Below are 19015 nucleotides of genomic sequence, written 5' to 3'. Positions count from 1 at the left end.
CCCTTCTTTAAAATGTTCTCACAATAGTGTAGATCTACTATGAGCAGGCAGCACTGCACTACTTCAAAGGCAGTTCAACTGTTCTGGACGTTGACACGAGGGGTAGACCCAAATAAAAAAAAAAAAGTCGGGGGTGCCGACAGTTTCTATGGGTGCAAGCAACGGAAGATTCTGAGAGGCCCAGAAGACGACAAATTGGATAAATCTGTGTTTACCTGGTTTGTTCAAGCACAAGGGAATTCCAATTTCTGAAGCTATTATGTGACAAAGCAAAAGGTCTTTAAACAGTTGTTAGACGGCGACTCAAACTTTAAAGCTTCATCCGGCTGGCTGAAGCGATTTCAAAGCTGTCATGGAGCAGCTCACTGTGCAGGGCGAAAAACTTTGAGCTAACACAGAAGCAGTAGATCCTTTCAGAATTAAGACTGGTTCACACTGGGCATACGATTCAGAAGGACGCTACGAACGGACGCAGGCTGTAGTTCACACTGAGCAATCTTCTCCCTGCGTTAGTTCATTCTGATTGGTTTAAAAAAGACAACACTCTTCTGGAGGTTCGGGGAGTCATGCACACCGTCGCATTTAACTTATACACTGTAGAACCGCAGAGCCTCTTTTATAAACAGCTGATCCCAAAAAATAAAAAATAATTGTTGTGCGATTGACAGCAAATGCCACCATTCAGTTTCATGGTAAAATCACTGACATTTGCTCAGACTTTGTTGAGCTGACCCGCTCAATTTAACCATCCCGCTTTCAGTAAACACTGTATGTAGGCTGCTGAGAGGCACCCATCAAACACGGTTTAAATTCCTGAGTTGTTCGTCTTTATTCGGATTATTTATTTGTTTATTTATGGTACCGTACATGCTTAATTATTAGTTCTTTAGACATTTTCCACTACATCTATACAAGTATAATTGTTTTCAAATAATAAACAGTAAATTGTATTTTACTTGTAAAATTCTAAAGGAAAGAGAAAGGCATGTGATTGGTTGAACGCGAGTGACGTCACCAACTTGACGCTGAGAAGTTGAAATCTACCAACTGGTCCGCAGCATCTACGATTTGAACGCAAGGTGGTGCGTTCGTAGCGTCCGTCTGAATCGTATGCCCAGTGTGAACCAGCCTTTACACGATCTGATAGAAACACATTAGCTAACCAGAGATCAGCTGTATAACTGTAATGAAACAGGGCTTTTTTTAAATGCCTGCCTACATGCACCCTGACAACACCTTCGGATAAATCAGCCTCTGAATTCAAGACTTTAAAAGGAACATGTTAACACTAATGCTATGCGCTAATGCAACTAGCTCCCATCGCCTGCTGGCTCTTCTAGTGGGAACAGCAGCAAAGCAGAGGTGCTTTAAAAATGTTAACGTGGCCGCTTTACCAGTAGTGTACAAGCCACAAAACCATGCATGGATGGATCGAGATATATTCCATGACCTTCAAAATCACACACCAAGTTAAGTGGCCTCCACCGGTATTAAATTGTAGTGATTCACATGATTTCATGATAAATTCAGCAGTTCCCTCTGCTGGGTAGTGCATTTCAAAGCAAAGACTCAACCACGAGCACCAAGACGCTTTCAAAAGAACTCCGGGACAAAGTTGTTGAAAGGCACAGATCAGGGGGTGGGTATAAAAAATATCAAAGGCCTTGAATATCCCTTGGAGCACTTATAAATAAAGGCCGGCCCTGGTCCTGGATTGCAGGCCCTGGGCCACATCGAAACGGTGGCCTAAATCTAGGCCGGCCTTGGGCTGCCTTTTCTTTTTTGGAGCGTTCCCATATGAGAAAAGGCGGCCCCGGGCCACCTTAAATCGCAAGTGTGAATGGGGTCTAACTATTAACCAAAGAAGTGGTACACATAAACACAGACACAAGGCACAAGGCAATGTACCCTTTAAAGACAGTCCTTACAAATAATTAACTAAATGAACAAACAAATAAATACGTCCTTGTGGTTGCGTTTAACTATCTACATTAAATTGCTATCAATCGTCAATCGTGAGCAAACTTCTTTTTTCAGAGATTTTGAAGGGGTTTTCCCCATTTAGTTAAATATGCATCAATAAAAATAAAACACAGGTATCTATGCAAACTGTTACACAAACCACTCAAACCATGTACTTCAGTACCCTTAAAGAATACACTGGGCGTGAGAACAGCTCAGCAAAGCAGGAAGAAAATAAAAGAGGTGTCAAGCGAAATAATATACACACAATAATAATAATAATACACCAACTGTTAACCTTGTACTGTAAGCTAATTGGGTGTTTTTAGAATTCTTGTAAGACATTTGTTTTCATTTTTATTTTAGTAATACAACTATTCTTAGTGGGGCTGTTAAACCTCAGATAAGCAAAGCCAGGGGACAAAAGGAGAGATCAACATACATATAATCCTTTTACATGTAACTTGCGTTTACTTATAAAGCATAACAAAAATTCAATTAGTTGCTCAACATGCTCTGTCACAATTTCCAGCGTCTCCAGTGCATAAGCAGGCAATCACACATGAGAGGGAGGCTTTGGCACAGGAACAGCCTCTCCCAAGGCATTTGGATGTCTTGCATTTGCAGAAAACATGCTTTTCTAGAGTGGCAGGCGGTGTGGAGGCTTGGTCATTACTCCTGCTGGACCCCTACATACATGATCAGTGGTTTTCAACCTTTTCATCTCAAGTACCAGTGTTTCCTGCAGGGACCACCAGGTGTACCAGTGACTATGTGCAATCTTAAACGGCTGCTGTAAAACCAAGACATACCCCATTACAAGCAGGTTTGTTGTGTCGGTACTCACCTGCTGTCTCATTCTGCTGAATGGTTAACCTATGCAGCTGACGACTGCAATGAACTCAGCATGTTTATATTTTAAATATTTTGCAAGTGTTGTGTATGGAATTGGTGACCGCACCTTTAATTGTGTACAGTTAGACTATGGGAAATAGCATGCTGCAGCTCCCATGCTCAGTGTTGGTGAAGTCCTGATCTGACAGCATGTAACAGACAGCTCTTATGATTGCCTAGGTTAATTTTTCAGTAAAAAAACAGTTTAAATTGCAGTGAGTTCATTCTGCTATATTTACGATATTAAAACACACCATGGCAAGCACATTGTCATATATTTTAGATATTGTTATTGGCACAATCGGAGAGCTAAATTTTGCGAATGGCAATCAAGTATTGCTGCAGTACATTTCATTTTTAATTTCCTTAATTTGTTTCTCAATAGTACACTTCCTAAATACAGTCCCAAGTATTTCTGTGCGTTCTGCTTTCACATTTTCAAAAATGGTCCGTTTGAGAAATAAACTTGGTATTCCCTACAACAGCTGACCCTGCTTTAGTACAAAACTCACGCTACCTACTGGTTTACATTATAATGGTACTCAAATTACCGTGCCTGCTTCTTTTGGCTAAAGAGATATTATCAGCTCATCATCTAACTGGGGAAACTTGTGCAATTAAATCATCCTTAAACTCCTGACGGTAAACAATGTAACTAAATTATATCTGTGATGCAAGATGCAACAGACGAAAAAAAATATGTTCTTATTGACTCAAAACTTTATTTAGGCACTCTACGATTTGACTAGCAAAAGAGAACGTTGTTTTATTGGAGTTCACAAAGATAACTTTTTTCAGCTTGGTATGGTAACCTTTTCACTTCCTTTATTGTTTAAATGTTGAGCTTTCTGATGTATTAAAGCCCTTTAATTATTTTCTTTATTTTAAGTTGCCAGAGCATTTTGTTAAATGGCACATGTGCAATGCACAAACCTTGAGTGTATTTTTATTTTTCGCTGTTCTTATTCTACATTTCTTAAATGCAACTGTTCATTTTAAGCTACATTTTGACACAACAGTACTCACACACGTTTGGTCACTATCACGACAAGAAACGGCCTCTTGTATTCTGCTGGTGTTAACACCTCTCTGAACTTACAAGCATTTGTATTCAATCAAATTGTTATCATCCTTCTCGCAATTCAGTTTATTAAAACATTAATAAATGTTTGTTTTATACAGACCGACATCACTAAAAGGGAGAGGCAGCATTTTTGTGCCTGACCCAGAAAAAAAGTTGTCAACCATTTTAGTCGCAGTCTGGAGCCCTGTGTCATCATTTCTCATTCTCTGTGATTCAGTGGTACAAACAGATTGATACATTACGATGGTGAGATTGGGGGAGTATTGTTGTGGTTGAGGAATCATATTGTCATAAAGAACAACTGCCGGTCTGTATCAGTTGCAAGCCTATGGAATGCCATCTGGATCAAAAAACGTGTTATTTCAAATATTTAGTACACGTTCTAATTTTACTTTAGTACGTGTTGTAATTCTAATTATAACAAGTACTAATTTGTCCAATCAGATCACCAAAAATGAAATGAGAACCAATTAATTTAAAGAAAATAGTATATGTAATAAATTATCCAATTAAAAGTCACCTTACAGGGGGCTTCCGACTTAGGTCAGCCACAGTGTCCTCGGCTCACCGCACACGAGTGACCCGTGGTCTGGCCGGACGCCTGCCTGCCGGCCAGCCTGCAAGCTACCCAGAGCTGCATTGTCCTCTGACGCTGTAGCTCTGAGGTGGATGCATGATGGGCCTGCAGTGTGTAAAAGAAGCGGTCGATGTGTGTTCGTCTTCGCCCTTCCCGAGTCAGCGCGGGGGTGGTAGCGGTGAGCTGGGCCTAAAAATAATTGGCTATTCCAAATTGGGGTGAAAAAGATAAAAACAATTGGCGACTACTAAATTTAAAAAAAGACACAAAAAAAAGTCACCTTACAGCTGCCATTCCTGGTGGTGTTTGGACTTGGCATTGGGTAAAGTCTAGTGAAAGATGGATAGACACGGAACCTCCGAGACGAGCACCAACAAGCGGTTTCAGCGCCTTAGAAATCGCTTTAATTCAGTGGTAAACCCACCATAACAAATATATGTAATTTTAAACAAGTATTGAAATATCTGAAATTGAATATTTCAGAGTAAAACTGAAATAAATATCATCATTTAAAAAAAACAAACGAATGTGTATATTGTTAATACAAACTGAACCGTGTCACAGGCAACATTGTCCGTCTCAAGAAGTCAGCCGCACTCAGCAAATCCATATTTGCAACGTTGAAGAAAATCTCTCATCGCCATGATTTGCAATTTTAAAGTGGATTTCATGTATTTCATGGAAGCAGCTACCGGTTATCCTCAGGATTGTTCAGTCTTTTATTGCTAAAATTATTTTAAAAAATGCTAACATAGTGCTTGATTAATAAAAAGTGTAGAGTATAAATCAAAGGTGTTTATGATGAGGTGGTATAATGTCCACGCTTAGAAAACAGTCTCTACAATAGAAAAAGGACATTGTGGCTTCATTGATCAGGAGAGAACTAGACTAATCCCAGGTCTGAAGGGTGATTAGTCACTATTTTAAAACTAGCACTTTTAACATTTTTTTGTATTCCCTATTTAGGTGAATTATAAATTAGGGCTTCCGATCTTCGGTTTTAACCGATATAAAAAACGATAAAACACCCCTCATACAAAAAAAAAAATAATAATAATAATAATAATAATAAAATCAGTGTATATTAAATGGATATTAAACACCAGAAAAATACTGGAAATGGTTACTCAATTCACATTGACTTGACCCCTTTCCCTGTGAAAAAAAAAGATAAAATAACCTACAAAAAAAATGTTCCCAGTGCAGTTGGGCAATGTCCCTCCTTCCTGACTAGTATCTCACATTGATTTGTTCTGAATACTTTACCCACACAAACTACTGAGTGGCCGCAAATTCCTACATTTCTACTGGAGGATTGTAACAATTAAAATAAGATTACAATTAGAAACAGAGCATTGTTCTTGCTCGTGAGATTTAAAGCTTACAGTTCAATAGGGAGTATTTACACACTCGTGGCATTTAAAACAGGATTACAATTTGTGCCGAAATGAAAAAAAAAAGCCTAAACACAAAAAACCCAGAAGAATATGCCCGTGGCTATAAGGATTTCGTTGTGGAAGACAGCAAAGGAAAGAAGGTACAATTGAAGTGTGCAAGTACTGTCGAGTTACTACACATATTGTGACGGAAAAACAACAAGAAATTTGGAAAGTAACCGAAAACAATAATTTCTTACAGTACATAAAGAGCAAAAGCCTCGAAAAAAACAATTTACATAAAACTCGAAAATAGCTAAAAACTATAAATCACATAATTCAACATGGAAAATGAGTACTGTGGTGAAGAAATTTCCTGTGACAATATTAGGTCAAACCCTTTGTCAAACCTCTGTTTCACAAAGCCTCTTTCTGGGTCATTTACACTGCAGCAACAGCTTGTTACAACATTTAAGAAGGCCAGAAGGTCACCGGTTCAAATCCCACCTCTGCCACTGACTGACTCACTGTGTGACCCACTTAACCTCAGTGTGCTCCATCTTGTGGATGAGATGGTAAATCAACGTCCTATTGTAAATGACTCTACATATAATGCCCAGTTCACAGCCTACCTCTGTAAAGCACTTTGTGATGGTCCACTATGAAAAGCTCTATATAAAAATAAAGACATTATATTATTATTATTATTATTATTAAACTGCTCTGCCACCTAGATGGCGCCATTGTGAAGGAAGACCGACTGTGTAGGCTCACCTTTGAGAAACACACAAAAAAGACAGGGATAATATTGATTTTAGGGCTGCAACGAAGGGTACATTTTGACCTTCGAAGGTTCTGAACACATTACCGAAGGAAGGTTTGAACCTTCAATGGTACTCATTTGCATAATTTACTGGTGACGTCATCATAGCTACATGTTTATATTTGATTGAAAATCCTATTTTACAGGTAATCCACATAAATGGAATAAAACATTCACATGTAGTTAAAATGTGTTATATAGAACAGTAATCATGTTTTTATAAATTAAATAAAAATACACGTTGTTTATTTACACGTAATTGATGCTGCTTGCGATATATACAGTACGCTTGCATTGCGGCAGCACCAACTGCAGCGGACTGAGGCAAAACAAAGCTTTATTTAACAGTCACCGTTCCAAACAGGTTATCAGAATCACAGTCAGATTTTACTACTATTAAAAATATTAATAATAATACTAATAATAATAATAATATGAACTTACGCTTGTGAAGTGACCCCGGAGATTGGTTGTACCTCCATGATACATCAAGAGTCGCTTGCACAGTTTGCATTCAACTTTTTTTTTTGGTCGTCTGGGCATTTAACAAAAAAATCCCAAACAGTAGAGGGGTTTCGAGACATTTCCTTCAATACAGCTTACGCTATACAACGCTTTGCTGTCGAGATGGCGAATGAAGAAACTAAAGTTCTGCCTCTGGATAATATGAGCTGGAGGGGGGGGGGGGGGGGGGGGGCAGATGGTGCTCAGTTTTTAAAATTAAAATGATTAGTGTTAGCGTATATTTTGTATGTTTCAAACACATTCTACCATAGCACTTCTCTTACACTGTCTTGTATACAAGGTATTCAGTATACATTTCACTGAAGCACTACAACCACTATAGGCACCTCCAAGTGCTTTGGCATACTATACCCTGCTCCATACACGGCAGCAGCGCCATATAGAGTTGCTACATATAAAGATGTGGTAGTGGATTTTAATACAACAGCTTCGGTTTACGTAATATGCATTATACAAATCAAAAGATCCAAATGTAATTAACAAATAATAAAAAACACTTTGAGTATATATCAGACCTTCAGAGCCAGATTGCCACCTAATACATATAAGCATTGCCATGTGGCTCTCTGGGGTGCAATATATAAAAGGCCTTCATGAATCACAGCGACTCCCCCCACTGCTTACCTTAGTGAAGGGGAATTACTGGACGGCACAGTTCTTGGTGGCGCCACTGGTGGACGCTTTGGCAGTGGTGGCGGGGCCCGAGTTTCTTTTGCACCCACGACATAACGTTTTGCTGGAAGCGGTGGCACAACTTTGCTCGTCTGGTCAGAGGAACAATGCTCATAAAGATGAAACTCCTCAGAAACTGGGGAGGGCGTGCATTTCTTCAGGAGTTGCTGTTCTGAAGTTGTGGCCTCCAAGGGCAGTGTATTGGGGCATCGGAGATGTCCAGGGGCTACAGCAGGAGTGAATTTGACAGGTGGCCGATTGGGTGTCACCCTAGGTGGAATGGGAGGGGGAGCCTTGTCATGGATGACAGAGTCATTAGTTTTGGGGCTGCCAGCCTCCATCATGTCACCATCCATTGGCAAATCATCCTGGGAGTCGTTTCTGGGCGATGGGCTGAGAAATATGTTCCTCTTTTTGGGGATTGGCTTCTGGTTTTGTGGTTCTTCTGAAAAGATCTTGTCAAGGCTAGCCAGGATTCGCTTTTGGTGACCTGGGAGGACCACTCCTGCAAGGTGAAGTTCCTCGTTGGTAACCCCCCGGCAGTCCGAGACAATCTCATAGCCGAACCTCTCAAAGGAACTGATGTACTGGTTCAGACGCAGCACTGTGAGCCACTCAGAGACCGGGAGGGAGGACTCCTCAGAAGACATGGCACAACCTGAGGGGAAAGAAGGAGCTTCCTCTGGTTTTAGAACAGCTGTGTTAGTTCATGGCCATTTCCAAAATTAGTTTCTCCAGCCCAGGGGTTTAAGGAACCCTAGAAAAAAAAAAGATACAAGTTAGAACTGGTGTTTACATATTTGGGTGGGCTGCGGGGAGAATTTCATAGAAATGGACCAGCATTTTAGCCCAATATATTATATTAACACTAAATTCACAGGAGGATAACCTCAAAAAAGGCAGAGTGTGTAGATGTTGTCAATCTTTGACAGTACATCTGGGGCCCTATTTTGAAGCAAGTGCAATGTCAAGGAGGAATAAAACAGATTTAACTTGAAACAAAATCAAAGCATCCCTACTCCTCAGATTAAATGTGAAGACCTTTTTATGAATACAGTACACATACATTAAAATCACTGAAAATAAATGTCACAGTTTCAGCCTTGTGAACACCATCCTTTCCTGGTGTGTTTTTAACTCTCAGGTTCTCATGTACTTTAATCACCACAGATACAAAATAAGCCTATTTAGGCAAAAAGAGGAAGTACTGAAAGTGCAGTGTAAGGAACGCAAACAGCTTGGAACTGTTTTTGTTGCTTCCTTTCAGCTCTGAAGAAATTCTGTACACTACAGACATGGCCAAAAGCTGTGTATCACCATACATAATTAACTAAATTTAGCTTCATTAAGTCGAATGAAACCTGCTGAATAATGTTACGTTAACATATTGAATTACATACCGCCTTTTTTTTAATTGTGTCTCAATCCTAAAATTCTAGGTGATGCAAAACCTGCAGAGCTGTACAGAGAAATTTGCTTATTTCTTAATTCAACGGTTTCCAATTTCTCAGCAGCTCTGTGCTCAAATGACTCAGCTAATAACAGGACAAATTTAAGCCTGCATTCAGCCGTTATATATCTTTAAAGAACCATTTCACAAGTCCATTATTTTGTCATAGATGCATCCATTTTTCACAATTAAAACAGCTCCTCATGAACTGACTCATTCATTGTTTCAAGTTAGATAATTGTTTTGAAAATCTGCATCCTCATACAGTATAAAATAACCCTGAATAGTAAAGGTGTTCGTACCATTCACTAGCGCCAATTGTGCTGTGACCCTTCCAGTAGCCAGCTCAGTTATTATGTTAGCTGAAAGAGGGAAGCAAGCCCCATGTGATCTGCCCCCCCCCCCCAAAAAAAAAAAAGAGTTATACAGTGAATGGCAAAAAAGAATTGAGAGTGAAAGTTAAATCAGAAATTCCCCTGGTCTTCAATGCATGCCTGTCACACAATATTAAATGCGATACACTAGATGTACAAAAGCAGAGTAGGAGTTGTGTGCAGCTGTTCAGCAACAATAATGGGAATATGGAAGAATCTCATTGACTGAACGAGGAGCATGATAAGAGTCAGGGTTAGGGTTAATTGGAAACCTCAGACTCTGCTCGCAGAAAGGTTACTAGAGAGCCAGCCTGCAGAAGTTTGCAACTTTTGTGAAGAACATTAGACGTGCTATAATGGCCCAAAATCTATGCTGATGGAAAAGACCCATTATTTCCACTCCAACAACAGAATCTGGCATTCATTGCTCTACAATTTTAATACAGCAATGCCAAAAGGACTGAGTACAGGAAGTTGTGGTTCATTACACCCTTTAATTTTCTAACACTTCTGAAGTGTAATAAATTTGAATACTGCCCCATTATCAGATTCTGATGATCTCTACCTCTACTTGGTAATATTAAAGTAAGTAGCCGGTTCTTTCTTGTGGCACTATTTATTTTTTAATTAAATGTGTATTGCTGACTGCGTAACCCTGTGGAACACAGCACATCAACTTGTGACTTTTTGTGAAAATTAAGACCACCAGTAAGGTCTGTAAGTCAAACTAATGGTTGTTTTGTAGTAATAGTCCATAAACCATGTACAAATGTGAAGATGCGTTTGCTTTTAAAGAGTAAGTAACAGGGTTCCAAAAAATATAGCGCTACACGTCCTGTTTAAATAACGTACCTGTAATTTTTTCATTGTTAACATCCTGACAACTTTTTATACTTATAACTTTAAAGTGTGTTTCAAAGCTCTTTTCAAAATGGCTGCTCTAGAGCACTGATAGTGTAAGGATTATTGCCCACATTGTCAAACAGGTAACACAGCAATAACAATCCATGATGTGATACGGAACAAAAAAGCCAGAGCACTTATGTGTTTTTTCTGTTCTTCCTGCAGTGATTTAGATGTCTGTCACTGACAAAGCGGACCTGTTTGAGCAGAACAGACGGGAGGAATAAAAATAAATACAACGACATCTTGGATTTCAGTAATTTTTCAAGCTATGCGTCTGAGAGGTGTGTATAATGTGCAGAAGTGTCGTGTTGTGCTTTTCTGTAGCGTTTACCCACCTTTAAAAATTTTAAGAGACAGAGTCGGGGTGACTGTGTATAAAGAACGTTTTTTTTTTTTTTTGCTATCTTCCAGTTCATTTCATTGTTCTTCTTCCAAATCGGCACGTCTACTTACTACTTTGGGATTTTTTGCCGGTAATTGCTCACTCAGTTTCATAGGTACAGCTGTACATTCTGTAAAAGCAAGACGGCTACTGTCCGATACTTTTAAGCGCAGTGATTTAGAATATGTGACAAGACTCTAACTGCCCATATCCATCCAATATACGGACAGCTGGAACCTCGCTTGACCAATCACGTTGCTTGTTTCACGTTCCATTGCCAGTAGCAGTAGCAGTATTTGATGTATACGGACGGCCTGTGTAAAACAAAAACTCCCAGACAAAGAAATCCTGGTGATTCAGCACACAAGACCACATGTAGTCAGAGACCAGTCAATCCATCACACATGAATAGCACCTACATGACAAAACCCTATCTTAATGATTCCATGTAGTACCTTTACTGATAACATACCTGGGAGTGAAAACGGTCTGCGACAGATCTTAAACATTAAGAAAAAGGAACTGATGTGTGAGAATAAGCAGATCTCAGTGACCAACTATTTTAGTTCTGCAGAAAAAAGGAACCAGAGTACAAAGACATCCATTCCCATTAGTACATTATAAGAAACATGCTGACATCTCACTGTCAAGAATGTATTTACACATCAAATACAGTGCTGTATTTCCAGTAGCAGTATGTCATAGTTACACAAGAGAAACCCCTGTCTGAAGCAATTCAATCATAGTATTCACATTTGACAAATGACAGTAAAAGGGTTAAACGGCAGAGGCTTGTGTCTGTGGATATTCAACCCCAGGACTTTTGCTGTTCAGAGTTCAGCCTCAACCTCAGAACCTGGTGCTTCTCTGAATTACTGTTGAGTTACTGGTTACTTATCTTTCCTCGATATCACGATCAGATATCATGATTAGGTCTATTGCAAGCACCTTCCATCTTTGGCAACTTAATTCAACAGAGTGTATAAACCAACCTGCCAGGCTGATCCCCTACAAATTCCCTGATTCGTGACGTTTCTGACAAATTCTGACATGCAGTATGAATTATTTCAAAAATGCCATTTTGTACACATACAACTACACTTAGTAAATATTATAATTTGTACATAATATAACAAATTATGATGAAATAATTCAAATTTTACACACAGTATAGTGGACCATGTTAGGATGGTGTTTTCACTCAAGGAAGCAGATTTTAATTGACCGTCTATGAGTCAGTTTGCAAAGATTTGACCACGCCTTAAGTAAATGGCAGGCCCACAATGCACCCTATGGAACGCAAAAAGGAAGCACTTTACAATACGAATGAATGAATGATTTTTATTTTTAGTTCGGCTCTTCCCTTAACAGGCACCCATTCAGCGCCTGTGAGATCCATGCAGGGTTTAGTGACACTGCCACAGTTGCAGTAATAATAATAATAATAATAATTTATTTCTTAGCAGACGCCCTTATCCAGGGCGACTTACAAGATATCACATTATTTTTACATACAATTACCCATTTATACAGTTGGGTTTTTACTGGAGCAATCTAGGTAAAGTACCTTGCTCAAGGGTACAGCAGCAGTGTCCCCACCGGGGATTGAACCCACAACCCTCCGGTCAAGAGTCCAGAGCCCTAACCACTACTCCACACTGCTGCCCTTAAGACACAAAGGAGCGTATTTCCATGAGTAATGTTACGAAATGAGAGACAAACAACCCGAGTGCCGTGGAGATGTGATATCTTTCAGAAGAAAAACTACATCTGTAAAAGTCCATGATTAAGAATTGGGGGCAAGCCAAGCCATTATTTGTAAACTTGGTTGCTTTTCTACAAAGCAGAATCTGCAAGTCTGAGTCACATGTCTCAGCTGCTGATTTTCATTAACTTCAATATTTGGGGGATGAATAAATCTCTCTTTTTTCTTTTTTAATTCAATGACCTTGATTGTTTGTGCCATGCTAAAAACAGTGAAAGAGACAATAGGAGCCACAAGTAAACCAATTGGCTAAACCTAAATTTCATACAATTCAGCTCCAACCACAAAACCACCCCACCTTCCAGTCACTCGACTCTGGACACAATACCAAAGTGTCTCGCAGTATTCAGCTCTAACCACCAGATCACACTGCCAGCTAGTGCACGCACAAAGGCCAGTACTGAACCATCTCAGAGACTAATCAAAAATTCTTAAAAAGACCCATTCGCACAGCACAAAATAGCACCATCCATGCAGGTATAATACCGTCATAACCCTTTCACCCAGCCACAGAGATCATGAGTGAACAACTTTCAAACCTGTCAATCAACAGATCGTTCTCGTGGCTACGAAACCACTTTAACAAAATCTTTTTTTTCCCCCCTCTGGCCAGGAAAGATGAGAACAGTTGCAAAACCCCAATTCCGACACTATGAGGAATGTTATGCAAATTAAGTGGATAGCTAATTAACATAACCCCTGTGCAAAAATCAAAAGGTCTGCTGTGGGTGACTCTGACTATAGGCTACTAATGGTAGGGTTAGAACAGACAGAGCCAGAGAGTTTCGGACTGTCAGAAGACACTTTTGATATTCAGGGCCACTGTACGGATCATTTAAAAACCACAGTGTTTGCAAAACGCAAATAAAAATCACAAAACACTAACTATTTTAAGAAGGAAGGAAACTTTAATCAATTTTTTTTACTCGCATGAGGATATTTTAATAGAGGAATTTCAAAACGGGTCTGAAGAATGCACCTGTCGGAAAGGACGATCTCCGTACTGCCTACTCAATACTATTGCCTTGTGTAAAAAATAATAATCAGCATACAGTACCTTCACAGGAGTTCAGGGAGCTACACTACTGATATTATTTATAGAAAATGGGAACATTTGTCATGAAAAACCATGACACGTGGGCTCCCGAGTGGCGCATCCGGGCTCCCGAGTGGCGCATCCAGTAAAGGCGCTCCTCGCAGGATGTGCCCTATTGCCTGGAGATCGCTGGTTCGAATCCAGGCTATGTCACAGCTGACCGTGACCGAGAGTTCCTAGGGGGCGGCGCACAATTGGCTGAGCGCTGCCCGGGTAGGGAGGGCTTAGGTCGGCAGAGGAATCCACGGCTCACCGCACATCAGCGACCCCTGTGGCCGATAGGGCGCCTGTGGCTCTGCAGCGGAGCCGCCAGATCTGTGTTGTCCTCCGGCACTATAGGTCTGGTAGCATTGCTGTGGATCTGCAGTGCGAAAAATGACGGCTTGGAAGGAGCACGTTTCGGAGGACGCGTGTTTCAGCCTCCGTTTCCTGAGTCGGCGGGGGGGTTGCGAGCGGTGAGCCGGTGATACAGATAATAATTGGGCATGCTAAATTGGGGTGAAAACCGGGGTAAAAATAATTGGCGACGACTAAATTTAAAAAAAAAAAAAGAAAAACCATGACACGTGGCATTAGAATATAACAGATAAAGTAATCAATGTATTCATTTCAAATGTATTTTTTAATTAGGGAATAGTAAGCTTATACAATCACTAGTAATTCAAATACAGGTAGGCTACCAGTTGTTATAAATCCCCACGGGTTCCACTGGCCTGGACTGACAGAATGAACATCTTCAATGCAGTGACATCGTAAGCCGCATTACAATCAAAAATACCATTTGTTTTAATATTGTCCGAAGCCACGGTCTGTCACACACAAATGCAGGCACTGAGCCATCTCAGAGACGTCTCAAATCTGTATGCAATGGCAGATATTTTAAACAAAATTAAATATGCATATACAGTGCCTTCTTATTGATGTAAGCATTTGTGGTATCAACAAAAAATGTCATGAAAAAACATGACATACAGTATTGTTATGTTACTGCTGCATCTGCCCATGTCAGAAGTATGTCACGGTTTTTCATGACATATCCTTTACATGTACATCCATGGCCAAAAGTTTTGCATCACCTAGAATTTTAGGATTCAAACATAAATTAAAATATATATATATATATATATATATATATATATATATATATATGAGCATAATTCTGATCTTTTATTTAACATCATGTAAATCAAAGAAACTGCTAAATGATATCGCAAGAGTCTACCAGAAGCCATAACAGTAGTACAGTATTTCATGTTAGGTTTCGAAATGTCACCATTTTCCATTTGTTGTCAGTTTTTCATTAAGTATATGAAAACTACAAAGCGGTGTGCAATTCAATATGTTAACGTAACATTATTCCACCCTATTCAGCAGGTTTCATTCGACTTCATATAAGGCGATGTAAAACCTAGCTGTACAGTACTCCTGGTATAAAGTCACGTGGGATGCTTTTTAATCCACACCCGCTATAGCGTTTCAGTGCCAGCAAAGCTCTTCACACAGGCAGTGAAGTCAGGTCTGAGCTGTATCTGAACTACTTCAGGAGGTGCTTCAGAGCCCTCATAAAACATGTCAGCTCTGTGCCGGTATAGGCAATTCACACAGCCCAGCATGCCCCTTCAATGCCAGCTTCAAGCTGTAATAACTCATGTGTGTGTGACAAGGCCTTAAGAAAGAAACAAAAAAAACTTTCAGGCAAGGGGCATCCAAGTGGGCAGGCCAGCCTGGCTCACAAAAAACAAACAAAAAAATCCCCCAAGCTTGCCGTCCACCTGCTTTGGCGAAAAGAGAACAAGAATCATGTAGGAGGAATGCAGTTGTTTTTACACTGCTATCTTCTACTCTTTAATGTTTCCCTTACACCAAACGTGTGTCACACTTCACAGATATCTCCACATATCTGGAAAGCCACGTATAAAATTGTCCATCTTATTCTATACTATTCTGTACATACTGCAGACGTATGGCCCGGTAACCGTCTTATTCATCACACCTATAGCTCGAATTATATATTCTCAGCTGTAGCGGAGGAGGGTGCATGTTACTGACATACTTGCTTCTAGCTCTGTTTGGTTTAGTGCATACACTTTGGAGGAAATGGCTCTGGATTTGTATTGAAAGAAAAATGACAGGGTCTTTACTAAACCCTCCCTAGTATCATTCCTGTCTGTACCACAGTGCAGTAGGCATTTCTACTTCTTGAGTTACTAATCCGTTACAAACACAAGACACAGCATTTGAGCCTTCAGTATTAACATGAACAACATCACAATCCAAATCATTCTCATATCACAAAACAGTTATCACAACATTTTCTCTTATGACTATGGTCAACTGTAAAAACGTACTCCATGCCAACAAGTAGCAGCTCCTAACTATATTTGGGCAGAAATCTGTTCTAATACTTGGTGAGGTTATAGGTTTGAAATCATTTCTAAATGGGGTTGTTACTCTCCCATTCTTACGCATGTTCCTCTTATTGCAATGCTCTGAAGAGGTCAGCTCATGCACAGAAATTTTCATTTCTCTTCTTAGCAATACTGACATTACTCACCCAAGTCACACATCCACTACTGCACTACTGTGTATAAGGAAATGATGGAAACCTGCTTGAAATTCAGAACAGAGTGGCTATTTTTTGACAGTGTCGCCCCCCCCCCCCCCCCCCAATTACCCTTGTGTGGGTTACATTCTCCAATGGATATTGCAATTTGTAACAGGTTTCCGTCACATTGTGTAATATCTGGTATATGGTGTATTACATACAGCACAAATTGTAATGGGTATTACAACATTTCACAAGACCTTATTGTGAATTATCATTGCAATATATATTTATTTTATTTGGGAACAGTAAAAATGTCTTTATTCCGGGTTTAACATTATGACAAAATGAGACAGTAAAACCTTTAAGCTAACATTTAATTTACATACAAATACAGTTATTAGCTATAAAAAATGAGGTTAACATTTTTGTCTTTGTAGTTCTCTCTAAACACAAAAAGGCATACATCCATACATACATTTCAGTACACCCCCCCCCCCCACACACACACACACACACACACAGATATGAGGTGGATAGAGCATATAGACGACCCCTCTATAAAACACACAAACTAATGCCAAAGTAGATATTCGTTCTATATTCAATCCAGCAAAAACATTATGGCTTTAATAAAATATTTTTCTACCCAATTATTGGTGAACAGTGTTTCTTTGGTGCTGAGACTAAACACAAACTTTAAATCCAATGCCTTTTTTGTTAATTCCTGTAAATAACTAAGACGACAAAGCAAACCACCACTTTACCTTACAGCAGCTGAAAGTCCTTGGCAGTCAGTGTATAGCGTTTATATTAACTCACAAGATTTACTGGAACTTCCAACTGTGCTTATTCAGACAGTTTGATAGCAGGTCTCCTCTCTCACGCTTTTCCCATTGAAATATTTACTCTACTAATCAATTAGAAGTTCCTGATCTTGATTTTAGAGGAACTTGAAAAAGAAACAAAAGTCAAGAAATATGTGTGTGCGTGTATGTGTCAACAACACTGTAAATGAGGTCTCTGCTACTTGATAAGAAAGGAAGCAGACACTTTTAAGGAGGCACCAAGCAGTTTGTTACCATACCAGTCCACCTTAAAACAACCCAGAGAGCGTGCAACACTGTGGTTTGGCTGCTGCAGTGACTACGAATTTTACTGTGCTTCACTTAATCATGTATATTCACTAGTGCTTCTGCATCCCAGATTGATATCCTCTTATAAGCTTTTTATAATATGTTCTTGCTTGCTTTGACCCCCTTATTACACTTACAGGGCCCTATTTTGCAGAAAGAAATATCAGTGAGCATTCAAATATTTGTAACTACAACAAAACTAGCAAGAAACTACTTAGAGCAATATTTATACTCTGCTTTCCTGCAACTAAATTTACAAGATTGAGAACTGCTTCTGCACTTGCTTTAAATTAAGTGCTGAATGAAGGATACAGCACCTGCATTAGATTCATTCTTATTTACACAGCTGCAAATTAGTAGAGGTTTACAGCTGACTGAACAAGCGTGGGTTCTTGGGGGGGCGGGGGGGGGGGGGGGCTGTCAAGGAGTTGTAGACTGATAACACTTGATAGCAAAGGTTTTTTAAAGCAATATTAAGTCCTCTGGGAATGCAATGAGTGGTTAGCATCCAAATCTTTCTTGTACACAACTGATGTTCCTGCAGATAAAACTAAAACAAAATGAAGCCAACCAATGGATTCAGAACAGGAGGTAGCTGGTCTGTATTTTGAATATGTGTAGATCAAAAGTCTAAAGTGAAACTGGACCTCCACTTATTATGAAAACTGAAGCCTTGCTGTAATGCCTGTCAGAAAGGGCGCATCTTTCAGTTTTAAGCACTGTAAGCTCAAGTGCTCGGACCTGTGGACGGTCCTTTTACAAACACCTGCTGCCAAAAACATGGATTGTTTAAATTTAATTTAAACAGTGTTGCACCACTGTAGGGTCCTCTCTCACATACATTAAACACTACCTACTTCTGATCTTCAGCTGGGAGACTGTCCAGTCAGAGCCAGAAAAACCAAGATAAAACATTACAGCTAAGGCACGGCTTTTAGTTAACGGAGCAACAGCTTTTTATAATGCATATAAACATGGTTTGGTCTACCAACATTTTTTTTACATTTTACTGCCTTTTGAAAATGTATCTGCTGTGTAAACTTTTAAAACCTTATCTGCTGTGTAAATGTTCATTTTTTATATTTTAAAAGAATGATACACATCTCAAACCACAGCAAATATCACAAATCACAGAAGAGGTGCAGTACTGTATCTCCCTGGTTGCCTGGAAGACGCACAGTTTTAAACCCAGCCTCACCTCATGTTACTGGCTGAAGTAGAAAACTAAAAACAAAAACATATACTGGGTACTGTATACATAATTTCTAAAACAGCAAATATCTATACCACAACTTTAGGAAATTCAAAATGACCTGTGTTTAAACATATTAAAAAACACACACATTTTCAGGACTACCGTAACTGTGCATGCAAATTACATTTATTGTGAATTTATTCCACGTGAACAGGCAAATGCAACTCACATGTACATCATGTGACCTCCTCTG

At 39.5% G+C, this 19015-nt stretch overlaps 1 protein-coding gene across 7 annotated transcripts in view; it reads right to left on the bottom strand.

Annotated features, from left to right (window-relative positions):
* LOC117405092 (arf-GAP with Rho-GAP domain, ANK repeat and PH domain-containing protein 1-like) overlaps positions 1–19015 on the bottom strand; it is a 68352-nt gene that overhangs the window by 42827 nt on the left and 6510 nt on the right. For 6 of the 7 annotated variants that reach the window (XM_059028338.1, XM_059028341.1, XM_059028342.1 and 3 more), the window contains exon 2: positions 7866–8670. In XM_059028338.1, the coding sequence (XP_058884321.1) occupies positions 7866–8563 (698 nt within the window). In that variant the 5' untranslated portion in view covers positions 8564–8670. Of the gene's footprint in view, positions 1–7865; positions 8671–17198; positions 17215–19015 lie in introns of those variants that run through there. The other variant, XM_059028337.1, reaches the window with a different exon arrangement.

Source organism: Acipenser ruthenus, chromosome 8 (assembly GCF_902713425.1).
Source record: "Acipenser ruthenus chromosome 8, fAciRut3.2 maternal haplotype, whole genome shotgun sequence".
In the NCBI taxonomy this organism is placed as follows: Eukaryota; Metazoa; Chordata; class Actinopteri; order Acipenseriformes; family Acipenseridae; genus Acipenser; species Acipenser ruthenus.
The sequence above is the reverse complement of the archived record's forward strand: the minus strand, read 5'-3'. Positions and strand labels throughout refer to the sequence as shown.